The sequence below is a fragment of the Megascapheus bottae genome, chromosome 5, assembly GCF_031878675.1.
Source record: "Megascapheus bottae isolate mThoBot1 chromosome 5, mThoBot2.hap1, whole genome shotgun sequence".
Taxonomy (NCBI): domain Eukaryota; kingdom Metazoa; phylum Chordata; class Mammalia; order Rodentia; family Geomyidae; genus Megascapheus; species Megascapheus bottae.
This window is the reverse complement of record NC_143513.1, coordinates 4296282-4315742: the sequence shown is the minus strand read 5'-3', so window position 1 is coordinate 4315742 and position 19461 is coordinate 4296282. Positions and strand designations below refer to the sequence as shown.

The following is a 19461-nucleotide window of genomic DNA, read 5'->3' as shown; positions in this document are numbered from 1 at the left end:
CATGCCCTGCTATTTTGTGACTTCGAGATGGATTCCAGTTGAACTTTGGATAAAGCAGCCTCCCTCCCTCACTTACCTAGCTGTGGTTTTTAATCTTCATTTCTGCTTCTGCCCTCTTTTGGATTAAATGACAATAGTAGATTTTATTAAGACATTTGACCATTTTTTCTCATGTCTCTTACAACATCTCCTGGATTATTTCTGTTATTTGAGTACTTCCTTGAACATACCTTTATTGTAGGATGAGATATTGGGCCATGGCTCTTCTGGAGCCTTGTGAAGTTCCCTTTAGAGCATTTGCATAGAAGGTGGACCTGGGAGGGAATTTCCTGTTCTGATTGGGCTCATAGGAGCTGAGGAGCAAATGCAGCCAGGCCAGTCCTCACCCTGGCAATTGGGGCTGGAGAACCTCAGGAATCAGGTAAGACTCACAGTGTCATACCTGTTGAACCTGAATCACTTCAGCTATGGCCCCAGGCAAGGTCTTTACTCTTCCTCCTGACTTCAGTTGCATCAAGGGGGCAACTTGGGAAATGTTTTCTACCATCTGATCTCTCCCTTTTCTCATTGAGGGGAAGGGCCAGCTTATTGTCTTTCTTGACAGAACCTGTCTTGCTCTTTCCATATTCATAATGCTTTTACTGGTAGTACTTTGATGGTGTTCATTTTCTCAGTTTATTCTGTGGTTATCTTAACTATTTTTTTGTTAGTTACCTGAGGTAAGCCAGGCACTGGTTCTCAGTCCTATTATCCTAGCTCCTCAAGAAGTTGTGATCTAAGGATCAAGATTCCAAGTTAACCTGGGCATACAAATCTATGAGACATTTACTCCAATTAAACAGACAAAACAAATAAAAAGTAAGCTGGAAGTACAGATGTGATTCAAGTAGTAGAATACCTGGTAAGAATGAAAAAGTCCAGCAAGAGTACAAGCCAAAACAAACCAAACAAATAAAAGAAGCTCTGGGATCATGGAATTAAAAGGAGGAAAGGTGACATTGCTGATGGTTTTAGAAATGTCAGTTGGCTGTGTTCATGGCCCGTGGCTGCACAGTAGTGCCAGTGTATGACAGAGGAGTCTGTTCAGTTAGGAAGTGAAAAGAGTGTTTGGAGTCCTATGTTCTAACTTTAAATCTTCTTAATAATGATTTCAAGAACCTGAACATTTTCCTTATTCATATAACAACATGCAAATTAGAAAGAACTATACGTTTTTCTGAATATGAAATTTGCTAGTACTGCTGGAAGATGCTAGAACCGCATGTTTGTGAACTTTCTATAATTCCCACTTGACTGTTACCCCTTTCTTCTGTCTTGATGCCCTGCCTCCACCCTCACCTCCCACCCCTCTGTGTCCCCTGACAGGGTTTACAGGAGCTTGGAAATTCTTGATGCTAGACTGATTTGGAGTGCAAAGCTAAATGAGAAGGTGTTAGGAGAACTGCTTAGCAAACTTGGTGTGCTGTTACCCCACATGTTTGTTTTCACTGGTCTTATTAGGTACCTACTGTTTTGTTAGGTGAAGTTCTGAACAATGAAAAGGCATAAACCCTGCTTCTTAGGCCCCTGTGATCACCACCAGCTATTGGGAAAAAAGGAAAAGAGGGTTATGTTGGCTTTAGTGGCGGAAATTGTCCACCTGAATGGCATATCTTGGAGATTGGGGAGTTTATTCCATATGGCTGCAAGGAAATGAAAAGCTTATTTGCTTTTCTCATTTTTCCCCCTCTTCTCTATATTCTTATCGCTTTCCCAATATAAAATAAATGATGAGAGTTGATCCTGTTTATGGTATGTGGCTTAGGGCATGGGAACTTTCACCTTATTCTTTTTCCTGCTTGAATTGAACATGAAATTCTAGTACTATGGGCAAAGGAGAGAGCAGGGTTTATGAAGACTGCATATCTTGTGAATCTTAAGTGCAGCTCTCCAATTATTATAGGCTCTACTTTTCCTCACTTTTCTCAGTGTATTACTACAGTGAGGAAAGCAGCTCTGAGAGATAGGGATCTCTTAGTTCAATTGATAGAGTTATGAGAAGGATGTTGAATAGCATTTATTTGGATTTTTATAAAAATAACATTTTTGTAATATGACACATTGGTTTCAGAAAATTTGGGAAATTGGATAATATCTTACTAATATAGTTTATATTTGCTCTGTGATGGTCAGAGTGATCTGTGATCAGGAGCCTGTCATCATCCCTTCCCACTTAGGAATGAAGAAGCTGAAGCTTAGGGAGGTTACTGATTATTGTGCTGTTTATTCTTAGTACTCCATTCCCATTTTTTAACAAAAAATAGGATCATGCTGGGCGCGGTGGCTCACACCTGTAATCATAGCTACTCAGTAGGCTGAGATCTGAGGATCAAGGTTCAAAGCACCCAGGACACAAAAGGACCTGAGACTCTTGCCTCCCATTAACCTCCAGAGAATGGGAAGTGGGGTTTGGCTCAAGGATGGGGCAGTAGCCTTGAGCTGGGACAGCACCCAGGCTGAGTTTAAGCCCCATACCCACCATGCAAAACAGATTTTATGACTTTCTTGGGGCAGGGGACACTCCTGGGGCTTGAACTCAGGGCCTGGGCACTGTCTTTGAGCATTTCTACTCAAGGCCAGCACTCTAGCACCTGAGCCACAGCACTATCTCCTCTTTCTCTGTGTATATGGTACTGGTACCAAGGAATCAAACCCAGGGCTTTATACATGCTAGGCAAGCACTCTACTACTATAGTAATCCACACTCCCAGTGCTATGACTTACTTTTTACCTAATGACATCATGAGCACATTTCCTCTTGCTATTTAGTCATTCTTCAAAACACTTACAAAAATGGGGCCGGGAGTTTGGCCTAGTGGTAGAGTGCTTGCCTAGCATTGCACGAAGACCCAGGATCCATTCCTCGATACCACCTACATAGAAAAAAGCCAGAACTGGTGGTGAGGCTCAAGTGGTAGAGCTCTAGCCTTGAGAAAGTCCAAGGGCATTGCACAGGCCCTGAGCTCAAGCCCAGGACTGGCAAAAAACAAACAAACAAACAAAAACACTTACAAAAATGTTTTCTTTTTTAAGCTGGAACCAGTGGCTCATACCTATAATCCTAGCTACTCAGGAGGCTGAGAGCTAAGAATCCTGATTCAAAGCCATCCTGGGTAGGTAGGAAAGTCTGTGAGACTCTTATCTCAAACTACTCAGAAGAAGTTAGTTCTGTGGTTCTGTGGTTCAAGTGGTAGAGTTCTACCTTGAGCAAAGGGAAGTTCAGAGACAGCACCCAGGCCCAGAGTTCGAGGCCCCAGGACAGGCCAAAAAAAATTTTTGTTTCTCTTTGAAGTTTCATCAAGAATTTATTAACATATCAAGCTTATAAAGTAGGGAAAAGGGCAGAAACATTTCCTGCTCCCTACGTAAGATATGGGAGCATAAGACCTCTCTAACAGACCCAACTGTGCATGTGATATTTTTTCTTAGGAAATTCTGCTTAATTAGGGATTCTAACTTGGGCACTATTGGCATTCTGGGCTGAATAATTGTTTTTGCTGTGGGGATGTCCTGTGCACTGTAGGTTGTTCAGCATCATCACTTGAAAAAATTAATAATTTTTCCTTAATAGCAACATTGCTTGGAAGTTACAAGTTTAATGAGTTCATTTGCATTCATAGAGAATGCAAGAACATAGCTGTCAGCAGTCTCACAAAAGGCAGCCTGGGAGCTTTTACCACTGTAGTTTGAGTGGAGATGAATTCCATTATCTCCATGTCACTTTCTTTAAAAGTTTGGTCATTGAGGCAGCTATAATACCTGTGTTCCTAATGGAAACCAGAAGTTACTCTTTCAGCCTGCTTATGTACTTTTCTTGATATGTTTTGACACTTCAGAAGGATCTGTAAAGCCATCTTTTCCACCAGATACTCATCTTTTCGTATAAATAAAGTGATCTTTTTGTGGTAGAACTGAAGCATACAATTACTAATAGTCACAGCTATCCTCTTAAGGAAGAACACAGTGTGTACTGGGGAGGGGCACTGCTACAGCAACGGAAAGCCACTCAGATCATTAGTCCTTCATCCACACTGAGCCTTACTTGCAGGCCCTTTTTCCCTCATCAGGGTTCTCTTCTACCCTTTCTAGAAAAGTTCAGGTTCAATATCCTGAATTTGAAGCTAACATATTTTGTACATGTACATTTAATGATAACAGTATAGTTTCAAATAATTATGTATACTCCATAATATACTCCATAATAAATAAGTTTCTTCTTCTCATGTTGTCTTTATTGATGAGACCCAGATGAGACCCAGCAGCAGTGGTTAGAGCTATTGCTTTAAATATTGTTATGTTCCTTTTTCTTTTTCTTTTTTGCCAGTCCTGGGGCTTGAACTCCGGGCCTGAGCCTCTCCTTGGGCTTTCCTCAAGGTTAATGCTCTATCACTTGAGCCATAGCGCCACTTCTAGTCTGAGGACTTGAATCCAGGGCTTCATGCATGCTAGATGAGCACTCTACCACTAGGCCACGTTCCTGGCCCTTCATTAAATTTTTGAGTGTCAAAGTATGTGTCTTTAATGACTTACAGGATTCTTTTTATTTATCCATTAAATTTACTTTTGTTTATACTGGAATTATTTTTCATTTTTTCTGTTCTTCCTCTGCCTTCTCTAATAAATGGTAACTGAAAAGAAATATTTTGTTGGAAGGTAGAGATCATGATTTGAGGCCATCCTGAAGAAAATGTTAGTGAGACTTTGTCGTAACCAGCAAGCCTAGTGCTGTGTTTCAAAGCTGCAGTCCCAGCTATTATGGAGGATCTTGGTTCAACGTCAGCCTAACCAAAAACTTACTGAGGTCACAGTCTCAATCAGCTGGATATAGTAGTGCATGTCTGAAGTCCCTCCCTAGGGGAAGCAATAAGTGGAAGGATCTTGATCTGAGGCAGATCCCAGGAAAATATGAAACTCTACCTGAATAATAACTAAAGGAAAAATCAAGTTGGGATGTGGCTCAAGTGGTAGAGCACCTGTAGATATGTGGCTCTGAGTTTAAATCCTCATGATGGATCTCCATTTCCATTAAAAAGGAGAGGAAAAAAGAATTTATATCATAGGGCTTTAATGAAATGGATTACTTGTAGTGAAAGAGAATTTTTAAAATGCAAATTCTCTAAATTTCAAATGCTTAACATTCCATTTTGATAGCTATTTTTTTCTATTGTTTTGTTCTATTAAATGTGTAAGATTGACTGATTTTGAGTATTTCAGTTCTCTTGGAGGTAATTAGACTTTTAGAGAGAATGTCCTAGAGGAAGCAAGCCTTTATTTTATATCTTCAGACCCATGCTTGATTATTGATTTGCTTTTTATTAACAGTTTTTTTTGTGGAAGTTCAAACTGCATGAAAACTTTGTTTTAAAACAACGAGAATTTCTTTTGAGGATGTTATTGTCTCCCTATTGTATGGAGCTTTCAGAACATTGGATATTTATTAAAAGGATTTGCCCCTGGTCAGATGTACTTGATGGCGCAAAAGCAAGCAAACCACTCATGATTAAAATGGCTGATGCTTTAGTCCAGGTGTTTCTTGAATAGGAAGCTGGTTGGGGAAAGGCCATCTCCCCTGAGAGGCGGTGGACTGTCCAGCAGTGGTCACCTCCACTGTTGTCCCTCCCCTGGCCTTGTGTGTTCTTGATATGGTAGCTCTTTTTTTTTTCTTCAGAGCAGCTAGTACCCTTTTATTTTGTCAAAACCAAGCAAAACTGAATTTTAATGAAGAAATGGTATCCAGAAACAAATACTGGATGAATAGTAGCAGCAGTAGTACAGATTAGGGTTTTCCTGTCAGAGCCTCTAGCATTTATGTTGATACTTTGAGTTAAAATTCAAGTTCTTATTGAACTGCAACTTCTGTATCAAAAATGAGAATGTGTGGATGAAAGGTGCTGATAATATTGAAATAGGATGAGGAATGTGAAAACCATTGGCTAAACATACATGTGCACATACAAATTTTAAATGACTTTGTATTTTTGATGGTAGAAAAGCCCACCTTCAGCAGCAGGGTTTCCTGGAAATTTCGTCCAAGGGAACAAATAAACCAAAGTTACAAACTACCGAACAGTTTTTCCACAAAAGTCATTAACTGATACCCCCCCCCCCCCATTAAATTCAAACGAGTGGTCATGATATGACATTTATTTTCAGGTAGTGTTCTAGAATTTTATAGGGCATTTAAAGAATTTGTCTTTAATTAAAAGTGCTATACACTTAGTGAAAATCCATGTTCGTTGAGGAATTGATCTTCTGAAAGGAAAGCTGCAAGGTTTCCTTGCGTGGGTAAATGTCACTCCGCTCATATCTTCTCTTAGCTGCAAGTCAGGACTTGTTCTGTTCCACTGGGTTGTCATAGTAACGCCGTTAGCTGTCATCTCAACTCAGACCGTTGATGGTTTTATTTGTAGGTTTGTAAGATTATTAAAATTTAACAAAAATTATTGATTTGCTTTTTATTAACACTGGGTTGTTTACCATGGTAGTTCAAACTGCATGAAGGTCTTTCTTCTGTTTAAATTTTTTTTAAATTAAAGTGAACCTATATTAAATCTGTCTGATTTTTTAAGTGTTATTTTATATAAAATGTGATATCGAGTCTGCAGCGGCAGAATAACCTCTGCAAATTGTATTTTGGAGCCACTTGCTATTTTCTTTGTTTGTGGCATGGAGGGGAAAAAAAAATCTCAAAAACTCACCTTTAGCCTGCTTTTAACTTAACATAAAAGAAAAGTGTGAAATGGTACATCAGGTGCCTAATATTGGAGTTTTCATTTCATTTATGGTTTTTCAAACCTTGCACGAATGCTTCAGTGAACTGTGTTGTGAAAGTATTTATTTTTGTATATTTATGTGAGAAATTATTTTGCCTTTCACTTATAAATAAGACAGGCAAACCTTATTTCTGGTAACTTTATCTAATGGTCCGTGGATGAGTGCTTTTATGCAAAATAGTCAAGAGGCTAGAATTAACTTCACAATGGATGCACATTTGATGTCCAGACTTGAGCAACATGTGGCATCTTATTATAGAGCCCATTGCTGGGGATTTAATTTGTATTTAACACATTGACTACAGAATGCACACATCTTCTGTGTTACTTACGTTAATTTTGTGGTATTTTCTACTTCTTCCCTGAAGATATATAAGTAAAAGTGTTTTTTTTTTTTTCAGGATTGTTCTCCTCCTCCTCCTCCTCCTCCTCCTCCTCCTCCTCCTCCTTCTCCTTCTTCCTCTTCTTCTTCTCCTTCTCCTCTTCCTCCTCCCCGTCTTCCTCCTCCACTTCCTCCTCCTCCTCTTCTTCCTCCTATTCTCTTCCTCTCTATTTTTGCTTGAACTGAGGGCCTGAGCACTGTCCTTGGGCTTTCTCAAGGCTAGAGCTCTGCCACATGAGCCACAGCACCATTTCTGGCTTTATTATGTATGTGGTACCAAGGAATCAAACCCTGGTCTTCATGCATGATAGGCAAGCACTCAACCACTGGGCCAAACTCCGGCCCTATGAGTGATTCTTATTTTGGTTTGGGATGTAACTGGTTCTTGGGTCATCATATCTTTTAAAAATTGAAACTTAAAGCATCCTTACTTTTGTTGTTATTAGTTCTTAAAATATTACTAGAAAGTTAATATAGATATACTACCTTTGATTGTAATACTATTACTAAGTAGCTAATAGCTTTTGTGTCCTTGGATTTGATTTATCACTGTTTATGGAATAATGATTTATAAAAATTAGGTTTATTGTTTCTAATGTTTTACTACTGTTTTTTTAGCTAGATAACCTATTCATGTCCTTGTGTCCTTCTCTCACATATTGGAATCACGGCTGACCTCTAGGATCAATACATTAACCTAGAAATGAAGTGTGTAGTCTCAGGCTAGAGCATAAGGCTTTTGTTTTGTTCTCTATTGGGTCACTCTTTTGGGTGGTTAGAGGAGGAGAGTCTTGTATGTCTTTGTCTGAGAATACATAAACAAATCTATGGAAAGGCCTACCAGCAGGGAACTAGAGCCTTCACCAACAGCTGGCACTATCTGGCCAGCCTTTTGAGTGTGCATCTTCAGAGAAGATACTTTGACTTGAGTTAAGTCTTCTCATGATTGTATTTTCATCTTACATAGTGCCTACAATACTGTGAGATTTTAAGAGAACTGCCTTTGGCTATAGTTATTGATATCGGTTTGGGTGAAAAACCATTTCTTGTTGCCCTTTAAGAGGTGTCGTTAATGAGTTTTTTAAAACACCACAGTGATAATCATTTTTCTGTGCTTTTCATGCAGGAAGAAGAGAGTGAAGAGGAACCAAAGCTGAAGTATGAAAGGCTGTCCAATGGAGTGACTGAAATTCTTCAGAAAGATGCAGCCAGCTGTATGACCGTCCATGACAAGGCAAGTTGACACTTTCCAAGCATTCTTGTTTTTACTCTGTACTTAAGAGTTTCAGTGCTCCTGATGTTTGTGTGTATATGTGCCATGTTCTATTGTATTTTGAATGAAATTATATTCCCCTGCCCTTTTCCCTCTCCTCCCATTCCAATAAAAATGAAACAGACTATTGAAAATATTTTTTATTGTAATTAATAAAAGGGTTACATGATATTTGCCAGATAGAAGGTGCATTAATTCATATACATTGATACCCTTTCACATGTCTTGGTACCCATTACCCTCCTCCCACCCCCCAGACTATTGAAAATACTTATGCCCATATATTTACCCAAGTACATTCCACACAGTGCATCCTAATGCCATATCAAGTTGACTTTAGGTAGTGATTGTTGTGAAAGATTATCTGAATTTGGGAACCCATCACTTAATTTCTTACATTGTAAGTATTATGTTCAAGACACTGTGGGCCTCAGTGCTTTCATGAGGGTAGGAGAGATTACATTCTTGATCTTGGGACTACATGTTAACTATATATTAAACAATGAATATGTCTACCTATATCTTGGTCCTTCCTTGCTATGGCAACAGTCCCCCTATCAGAATCCAGGCTAGCCTTTTTTAGACCAGAACTGTAGGTGTTGTGGTCATCACAGTGGAGGCTCTGGAGTTTCAGCCATTGCTCTCTGTTTTCCTTCCACAGAAGGCCACTTTCCCCTGGGATCCACCAGCTGGCTTGATGCTGTGTTACATCATTCTGTCCTTCCTCTTTAGATAATCATTCATTTTTACTTCAGATTTTGTTCCATTGTAAGCAGAATCCTTTTCAGAGTACTTCAATCAAAGATCTGGCCTCTCGTTTATCAGAAACCAATCCTGGAGGCTCTGCCCTTTGACTGCAAACAGCACTGTGTCAAGCCCTTCCTATTGCTTCCATACCTGGGTTTCCTGATACTTCCCTTCACTCAATGAAGATTGGCCTTGCAGTTCTTCGGCCTCATTTAATGTCAGTGATCTTCACCTCTTCCCTGTCTGATTTTCTACTCTAAGGCCACTCTGGATGATATCACTTGCCAGATCTTAAGTATCTTCTTTCAAATTCATTTAAACTTTTGTTCAAACTGTCTGTTCACGTCTATGTGAACTACCTTACCTCTCTGTCTTTTCATTGTGCCGGACAACCATACTCAACTCTGAGCTACTGCTGTCATAACCCAGGCAGCCATGTTGTGGTGTGCCAGGTAAATTTCTCCCTTCAAATTTCCCTGGTTTACTCATTCTTTGTCAGTCCTATAAGCCTCAATAACATTCTTTCTCTAAGATAAGGTCTCATTAGGTAGCCCAGTTGGCCTCAGACTTACCACCCTCTTGTCTCAGCTTGAGTGCTGTGCTGGAGTTCCAGCATGTACTCCATTTTCAAAAATGTCATTTCTCTTCATGAATATTGGAACTATGAGTCAGGATCATTTCCTTCCCCCTTTCCATCTGTATAGATCCACACCCATCTTTACCCACAGAAGTTTCCTCCTTCTCCTTCAGGGATAGATTTGTCCAAGTTTGTTTTAAGCTTTATCTCATTTCCTTCCTTCTCTCCTAGAAGTACTTTCTGTGTATGGGATACACCAGACTTAACCAGTTTACTTTCTGTCTCTATAGACTTGCCAATTGGTACATAAAGTTACATGGTATTTGGCCTCTGGTGCCTGGCTTTATTTCTTTTCTTCTTTGCCTTTTTTTTTTTTTTTTTTTTTTTTTTTTTGGAGCTTGAACTCAGGGCCTGGGTGCTGTCCTTGAGAGGTTTTTTTGTTTTGTTTTGTTTGTTTTGTTTTGTTGCTTTGCTCAGGGTGAGTGTTCTACCAACTGAGCAGTAGCTTCACTTCTGGCGTTTGAGATAGTTAATTGGAGATAAGAGTCTCATAGTCTTCCTGCCCAGGTTATTTTTCTATTTTATTATTATTATTTTTTTGCAAGTCGTGGGGACTGAACTCAGGGCCTGAGCACTATCTTTGGGTTTTTCCTGAAAGCTAGAGCTCTACCAGTTGAACCACAGCACCACTTCTGGCTTTTTTTCCTGTGTATGTGGTACTGAGATATCGAATCCAGGTCTTTGTATATGCTAGGCAAGCACTCTACCACCAGGCCAAACTCTCAGCCCCCCAGATTAGTTTTGAACCACAATCCTTAGATCTCAGCCTTCTAAATAATTAGGATTGCAAGTGTGAGCCACTAGCACCTGGCTCATTTCATTTTATTGCTGAAATTGTATTCAGAACTCATAGGATGTACCAATTTTGTCCATCCACTCAGCAGTTGTGGATATCACCACTTTGAAAACTTAATCACCATAACAGTGTCTTTTTTAACTTTCTTGATAATGTCATGTTCCCTGTTTTTCTTTCTTCCCCTCTTTTTTTCCCTCCTTCGTCTCTCACTTTCCTTTACCTCCGCCTTTCCCTGGCATGCTAGATCTGCCATCATCCCACATTTCTTTTTGATTTGCACTTCTTTCACTTCACATTAAACCCCATGATTTTTATCACTACACACATGCTGACCCTCAACAGAATGCTGTGTGTATCTATCCAGATGCCTCCTAAACATTTCTATCTTTTGTTCTCCTCACGTGAGTCTCTGCATGCCTGTATCTGTAATGAGTTCATCTTATTTTCCTCTTCAGTTTGCTTCTACTGCTTAATCTGCATCCATGTGGTAGCTTCGCCATCTCCTTTGTCACCCAACCCAAAGGTGACTCCTTCCTTCCCGTGCAGACTCCTCCATTTTCTTTCTCCTCTGCTCTGATGGTGGCCCTCACCTTCTGTATGTGCTTGGTAAATAGGGACATCTCTTATGATTCTCATTTTTGATCTTTAAACCCATCCCATCTCCTGGTTACCTGTATATGATTTTCGTCATCTACCAAAGTATAACATGGGAAATGGTTGCCTCATTTACACCATACTTAAGTTGGACAGAGAGCCTGAAAAAAGGGAAAATCAGTGTTGACTTTTGGACATGCATTCTTTTGTGTATGTGGGTGGGAGGTGAGGCTTGAACTTGGCCTGGGCACTGTCCTTGAGCTCTTCAGCTCATTTTCTAGAGGTTAATTGGAGATAAGAGTCTCAAGTCCTTTTGTGCCTAGGCTGGCTTTGAACCTCTATCCTCAGATCTCAGCCTCCTGAATAGCTAGGATTATAGGCGTGAGCCACTGTGCCCAGCTTAGCACAAGTATTCTGAATTTCTAAGGTTCATGTTTCTGTTAAGAGGATTCTGATCCAGTTGAAAGTGTTTTAGTTTTTAATTTTATTTTTGCAGTGCTATGGATGAATCTAGGGCGTTGTACATGCAAGGCAAAATGTTCTGCCACCAATGAGCTATACCTCAAGCCTATAGTTCAGTTTTTAATTCTGTCCCTAACCCTGGACTGTCTCCAGGCCAGTCTCATCAATTGCCAGAACTTGTTTCCTCATGTGTAATTGAAGACCATCCCTGTTCTAATACTTGGAATACTGTCACACACTGGGAGGATGGAGATGATGTTATGGGGTTACTACCTCTTCTGTAGTTTTCCTGCATGCAGTCCAGCCTTGCAGAGTGAAAGCATGTTCCTGGAGGCCCAATCTGAGAGTTTATAAAGCAATCAAGTTTCTGTAATCAAACACTTAAGGGACCAATGCAGTTGTATTTATTTGTTGCTCAGCCTAGACTTTTAAGTACATTCAGGATCCACAAAGAAATGCATATGATTCAACAAATGCAAGTTAATGGCTAGAAGAATAAAATCTGAAGGGTTTAAAGTTATAGTCTAAAATAAAGTTAAAATATAAACTGAGGATCTCTAGGATATGAAAACAAAAGTTTTATGTGACTGTTGTTCTTAATGTACTATGTTATTTCTCTTCTCTTTTTTTGCCCTTTGTTTAATCTCATATTGTTACTGTATCTGAGTTTGTTACCTGGTATATTGTGTATATGTTTATTTAAAAAAGGAAAGGGAAGGGGAAAACAAGATGATTGGGAGGGAATGAAAAAGGAATATGGGGACAAAAACATGAGAAGGGGTATCAATGTGTGAGAAGTAATCTGCCACCTACTACCTAGTGAATGTAACTGTAACTCCTCTATATATTATCCCAACAATGAAAAATAAAATAAAAAACAACAAAAAATAATTTATATGCTAAAAAAATATAAACTGAATGTCCTGTCTCTTATGGCCAGTTTGACATTTTCTATTTTCTTCTTGTTTTTAAGGAGTCAGAAGCTTTAGTACATGAATATAACTCAACCATAATTTAAGCTATTACATATGTATGATCATTTCATTTACTTACTTTGAACAGCACCTACTTGCTTATTTCTAAGAGTAGCCGTAACTAATATTTATGATTAAACGTTCTAAATAGAAGGGGACTCATCATAAAAATCATAATGAATTTAAAAGATTCTAAAGTAATTGTACCTTTAGTTTACAAGTATGAAATAAAAATTACTTTGTTTTCCTTCTATCTTAAATATTAAGTAAATAAAATGAGTAATTTGGAGGAGGTTAAAGAGAAGGAATATGTGAGTAAACACCCTACATAGACTCCTTAAATCTCTCATAAGATGAAATGAGATTAATTCAAAGTGTTCTTCACAGTGGTATCCAAGAATGACATAGTGTTAAAGTATTTTAAGGATCCAAGCTCCCTTAGTTTCCTAACAAAGTAAATGCAGTATTTATGAGGAAAATCAATGCTGTGAGATACTTGGGGTGCAGTGAGGTTTTATAACGCATTCTTTTTACCACAGAGAGCCATAGCGTAGCGTATCATGTGTTTTTAGTTAGTATTTTATGTGATGTTTTTCTATTTAAATATTGTGAGAGTGTCACTGTAGAGATAAAATTACAACCTTTTGGGTCCTCTAGTTGTGATTTGCTTTGGAGGAGCCAGTCCTGTTGGATTTACATATCCAGACTAATTTCCCTCCAGATTTACCTCTACCCCTTTCCCTTCCAGGGCCCGAGCATCCTGTTTTGACCAGGCTTGCTGTCTGCCCTGGATGACTAATCGTCATGGCACCCAGTGCATTCAGGCAGGCCTGTGCAGCAGAATCGTCATACCTAGTTATGTCTGCACACCTGATGTTTTATTAACCAGTATTGATTTTCTTCCCCGGGGGACTTTTTTCTTCCTGAAAAAAGGCAACCTTGCAGGAGTGAAAGACATTGCAGGGAGGAATTTCTAATGAGCCCCTTCTTTCCCTTTTTGTGGCTACTCTTTAATGTAGCTTCAGATTTTAAGTGCCTGAACTGAAATTTCATCTTAAGCAATTCCATTTTGATAAATCCTTTTAAATCTTGACTTTTTCTAAGGTTATTATTACTATTTTTTTTTTTTTAGATTGTGCTGCTTGACTGAAATGCTTAGTAGTGCCAGTAATTTTGAGCATTTCATTATAGGTTGCAATGAAGCATGCTCACATGCAATGAAATGCTGCAAATTCTGGACTATTTGAGCAATGCTTCAAGAAATAAAAAGGAAGAAAAAGCTCTTGTCATATTTCAGGTGGTCCTCAAGCTTCTGGTTTAGGATCAGCCTGACGAGTAATGAAACCATGGGAGTTATCTCATAAAATGAATATGTAGCTCAATAGTTATTTAGTGACAGAAAAGGAGGTGTGGTTTTTTTTGCATCAGAATATAACATTTATACTGAGTATTATATGGTAACTTTTATGAAGGTGTCCTAAAGCTAAGTAACAGTACAGGTACATCTGAGGGATTCATTCTTCAATATGGCAGAGCTTATCCACTCAGAAAATAATACTGTGCTGTTTGTATGCATTTTTCTTGTGTTGAACTTACATGATAACATAGATTTATACATTTGCCAAAAATTAGAGGGAGTTTCTTAATCATTCCCCTCTGACTTTTGTTCAACTGTAGGTTGGTTTTGCTTTCCAAGCTGCATTTTTAATTTACTGCCTCAGCCGTCAGGCATTGTGTACAGACTGCATACACACTATTAGCTGTCAGTAGATGAGGGTCCTCATGAGTCATTCTGACAGCTAGCTTGCACTATCACAATAAAATAGGTCCTGTTCTGTCATTTCCCTGAAGCCAGAAACAAGCCTTCTCCAAGGAATGAATATCTCTGAGATACTGCAGATCATTTACACATTAAGTGTCTTCACTTTCAAAGGGATTTTATTAGAGATTCTGTATTCCTAAGGATAGCATTGATTAACTGGCCCCTCTCTTCTTTCCACAGTTTTTGGCACTGGGCACACATTATGGCAAGGTTTATTTACTTGACGTCCAGGGAAACATCACTCAGAAGTTTGATGTGGTAAGTATGTGCTGGAACGCAATGGATGTGTTAAACTACATGTTGAAAATTTGTGCTATACAATACTAGGGTTAGGAGCGGTGGGAGGGAAATGGGGACCAAGACATGAGAAAGGTTATCAATGTATGTGAAGTAATGCACACTCTATCTGGTGAATATAATGTAACCCTTCTATTAATTACAATAAATTTGTTAATATACTGTCTATCAAATAAATGAGAGTGCTGAATATATATGAACACACTTAAAGATGAACTTAAAGGAGCCACACACAATCTATACACATGCACACACACACATAATCTATATATCTGTATAGATTGATACAGTTTAACCAATACCTTGTGTGTGTATGTGTATATATGTAGATTTATAAATTCCATGTAAAATCTAGTTGTATAACTGTTTAATTGAAATTCTTTAATTATAATCATCCATTAGACTTTTAAGTAGCCCATTTACCATGCTATGTGTATTCTTTTAAAATTATAATTCTATAGAATATCTAGGTGAATTGTAATTAAAAGAAAGAAATAATGTTTTTTGTTTGTGATTCATGGTACTGATTTACTATTCTGGGAATTCATTGACTCCCTCGTTTGATGACTAAAATCACTTGAAAGTACATGCCTTGTCATCTTATTGAGATGCCAGATTGTAATTGAAAATTGATTGATCACCTTACTGGATCAGTTGATCCCTTCAAAATATATAAAGCTAATACATTTTGGGTGAATATTTTGATGCTTGGCCTTTTAGGAGATTACATTGATTAAAAGCAAATAATCAGGCTTTTAGTTTTTTAAATTGTGATTTAGAATCATTGAGGAGGAAGGAAATGTTAAATTTAAAGTTGAATTTTGAACTTTAAGATATAAAAGTGTAAAGAGTTTCCATTTTTCTGTGAACATGAACATTTGGGATCATTGAAAACCTCAGCGTGTGTTCCAAGATTCATCATAACTTACTGGTGTAGTTTACAAAGGAAACTGTAGCTTCTAAAGCTGACACATTGTGTATGAAACCTAAGGGATGCCTTGTTTCGCTGGAAAGAAATGGATCCACAGGAAGATGACAGAATCGTTGGAGCAGCCCAGAAAGTGAAGTGTATACTCTAATCACCCTGATCCATCAGAACAGCTGTGGGCACTTCATTTGCTTTAGCATCTCTGTCAGGCAAGAGGAATCGACTTGTGGTCTCCCTTCTTCACCTCCTAGACACTAGAATGCATGTTGGTGACCTAAGCATTTGTTCTTGCAGTTGCCGTCCATTCACCTGTATCCATTAAGTTAGTAAACTGTGCCTGACTCCTGTTGACTTTAAGTAGGACACTTAGATATTCTTGTGTGTATTCTTTTAAAATTATGCTGTTATACGTGTCTCCTCATTTCACTTTGTTTCTTTTCCTTTTCTTTCTTTCTTTTTTTTTCTTTTTTAATACATGGGATGTCATGCTGGCTCAGCTTGCTTTCTTGCTTGTGTTGTTGGCACTCTACCCTTGAGCCATGCCTTTAGCTGGCAGTTTGCTGGGTTTTTGGAGATGAAATTTTGTAGACTTTCATGCTTGGGCTAGCTTTGAACTGTGACCTCTGGGTCTCAGCCTTCTAAGTAGCTAGTATTACAGAGGTATGCTGCCTCAGTCCAGCTGAGAAATGACTTCAGGTAACAAATTTCAGATTGTCACTGTCTTTTTTAAAAAAGAAGTCTCAACCTCATCTCGTCTATGATGAGATATTTTTTCATTATTCTTTCCTGTTTGACATGAGGTGGTCATTTTTGTTAGCTCTGGATCATCCCTCTTCGAAAGGAATTCTGTCAGTGCTAAAAGCATCATTATGTCTTGACTTTGCCAGTTTTCTTAGAATGTAATGACTGCCGCATTGAATCAGAACTTTCATTAGAAACACAATGAGAGAGAAACAGGACTTCACTTTATTTTCATTTATTTTTTGAAACAGGGTCTTGTTGTATAGCCCAGGCTATCCTCAGACTTACTCTGTAGCCTAGCCTGACCTCCAATTTGTTATCCTTGTGTACATTCCTCACAGACTGGATAGTCTGCAAATTTTGGAATGACAGATGAATACCACCATACTCAGCAGAAACAAGAATTTATTTAAGATTATATTAATGCTGATTTTCACATCATATTTCAAATGTCATGTTTAACAAATAAGTATTCAGGAAGGGAATCTGTATACGGTCCCTGGCACATAGATTTTAGAACATAATTAAAATTAAGCTGAGATGAGCTGGGAGTGTAGCCTAGTGGTAGAGTGCTTGCCTAACATGCACGAAGACCTCAATACCACATACATAGAAAAAAGCCAGAAATGGTGCTGTGGCTCAAATGGTAGAGCTCTAGCCTTGAGAAAGTCCAAGGACAGTGCCCAGACCCTGAATTCAAGGCCCAGGACTGGCATGCATAAATAAATAAATAAATAAATAAATAAATAAATAAATAAATAAAATTAAGCTGAGGGTTTGTATATCATAGATACATTACATATTAATATATGTAAGAAAACATTATAGCCCATCATAGATTTTTATGTCTATGTGGTTATGTTTATATCTCCAAGACCATATCCATAGCCTTGGGTGCCCAAATATTGAGTCATCGCTCTTTTGTACTGTTTGGATCTAATATCCACATATTAAGGATACCATGCACCTTTTCTTCCTTTGGTCTTGACTTTTCTCATTCAACATGACTTGCTCTAGATTCATCCACTTCCCTGCAAATGCCATTATTTTATCTTATCTGTTGGCTGTGTAGAATTCCATGGTGTGTGTGTGTGTGTGTGTGTGTGTGTGTGTGTGTGTGTGTGTGTATGTGTGTATATATATATATATATATATACATATATACATATATATCATATTTTTTGTATCCCTTCATCTGCAGGCGGGCATCTAGGTTGTTTCTATCGCTTGTGTATTGTGAATAGTGCAGAGATGAACATGGCAGAGCAGGTATCCTTATCATATCCTGGGTTATGATGCTCAGTGTAGATGTCCAGGAGTGGTATGGTAGGATTGTAGGGAAGGCCTATTTTCAGTTTTTTTAAGAAACCTCCAAACTGCCCTCCAAAGTGGCTGAACTAGTTTACATTCCCATGAGCAGTGCAGTAGTGTTCCTTTTTCTCTACAACCCCACCAGCATTTGTCATCTCAGTTCAGGATATTTGCCGTTCTAATTGTGGTAAGGTAGTATCTTAGGATTGTTTTTATTTGCATTTCCTTTATGACCATGGATGATGAACATTTTCTCATGTTTTTCTGCCATTTTAACCTCTTCTTTTGATAAGTGTCTCTTTAGTTCCCTTGCCCATTTAGTGATTGGTTTGTTGGGCTTGGGGGGGGGATTAGTTTCTTGAGTTCCTTGTAGATATTGGATATTAAGCATTTGTCTGATGTATTATTGGTAAATATTTTCCCCCAGTTGGTTGGATGTCTTTCTACTTGAGTAGCTATGCCTTTGTGCAGAAACTTTTTATTTTTAGGTAGTCCCATTTGTCAAGTCTCTCTCCAATCTGTTGTGACCCTGGGACAGGGACAGAAAGTTTTTGCCTGCGCCTATGAATTCCAGTGTCTTTCCTACTCTATCATGTAGCAGTTTCAGAGTATCGGGTCTGATATTGAGGTCTTTGATCTACTTTGAATTAATGCTTGTGCATGGCAATAGGCTGGGACCCATTTTTAGTTTTCTGCATGTGGCTGCCCAATTTTGCCAGCACCAATCATTGAATAGGCTGTGTTTGTTCCACAGTATATCTCTGGCTCCTTTGTCGAATATAAATTGATTAGAAACAAGAATTTTTAAAATATTAATATTAAAATATTAATCTGATTTTAATTTTCTTCTCAAGAATAATTGAAACAAATTAAGATTGGCTGAATACCTTATAACTGCATAACTTTCCTTATTCTCCCAAGAATTAAATTTTCTCTCCTTTCATTATTGCAGGTAATTCTGATTATAGCAACAGATTTATAAGTTCCTAAGTCTCAGTGATTGGTAGATTTCCTTTGACAAAGGGCAGGGCCATCAAGATTTCCTAGGTGATTCTGATACTTGGGATGAGATAGAATCATTATATCAGAGTCTAACTTTCCTTTAAATATATGTGCTATATGGGAAGAAAAAAATCTCAACAAATGATTCTGCATGTTGATTAAAGTTATTTATTTTCTCAATAATACTTCAGGAGAACTGCTATTTGGTAGAACTTACTATAGCTGAGTATATGCTATCTAATGAACCAGCAGTTGCATTTCTAAGTATATAGTCAAGAAAAATGCATAGACTACATATGTCTATCCAGACTTACAGAAGGTAGACTAGCAGCCAGTGGCTTAATTCACAAGCCCACGCTAGAAGCAACACAAATGTTCATTAGTAGTAGAAAAGACAGATGGATTGTGATGGAGATAAAAGATGATCAGCATATGCATACAGCAGCATCACTGTATTTCACAGACTTAATGTTAAGTCCAAGAAGCCGGATACCACTGTGCAGTTGTGTGATAACTGTTTCTGTGGTGGTTAAGGAAAGATAAAACTAAGCTATGATTAATAATAGATGCCAAATAATAGTCTCACCTGGGTAAGGGCACATGGAAATCTGTATTGCTGAAAATGGTGTTATGATGCTTTCCTAGATATAAAAATATATAAATATGTAATAAATATTTTAGAA

The 19461-nt window shown here is 38.2% G+C and overlaps 1 protein-coding gene across 1 annotated transcript in view; it reads left to right on the top strand.

Moving 5' to 3' along the window:
• Positions 1-971: 971 nt before the first annotated feature.
• Positions 972-19461, top strand: part of Vps41 (VPS41 subunit of HOPS complex) — a 111345-nt gene continuing 92855 nt past the window's right edge. The window contains exons 1-3 of the mRNA XM_090333141.1: positions 972-1064; positions 8321-8428; positions 14680-14757. Of these exons, the coding sequence (XP_090189267.1) occupies positions 972-1064; positions 8321-8428; positions 14680-14757 (279 nt within the window). The remainder of the gene's footprint in view (positions 1065-8320; positions 8429-14679; positions 14758-19461) is intronic.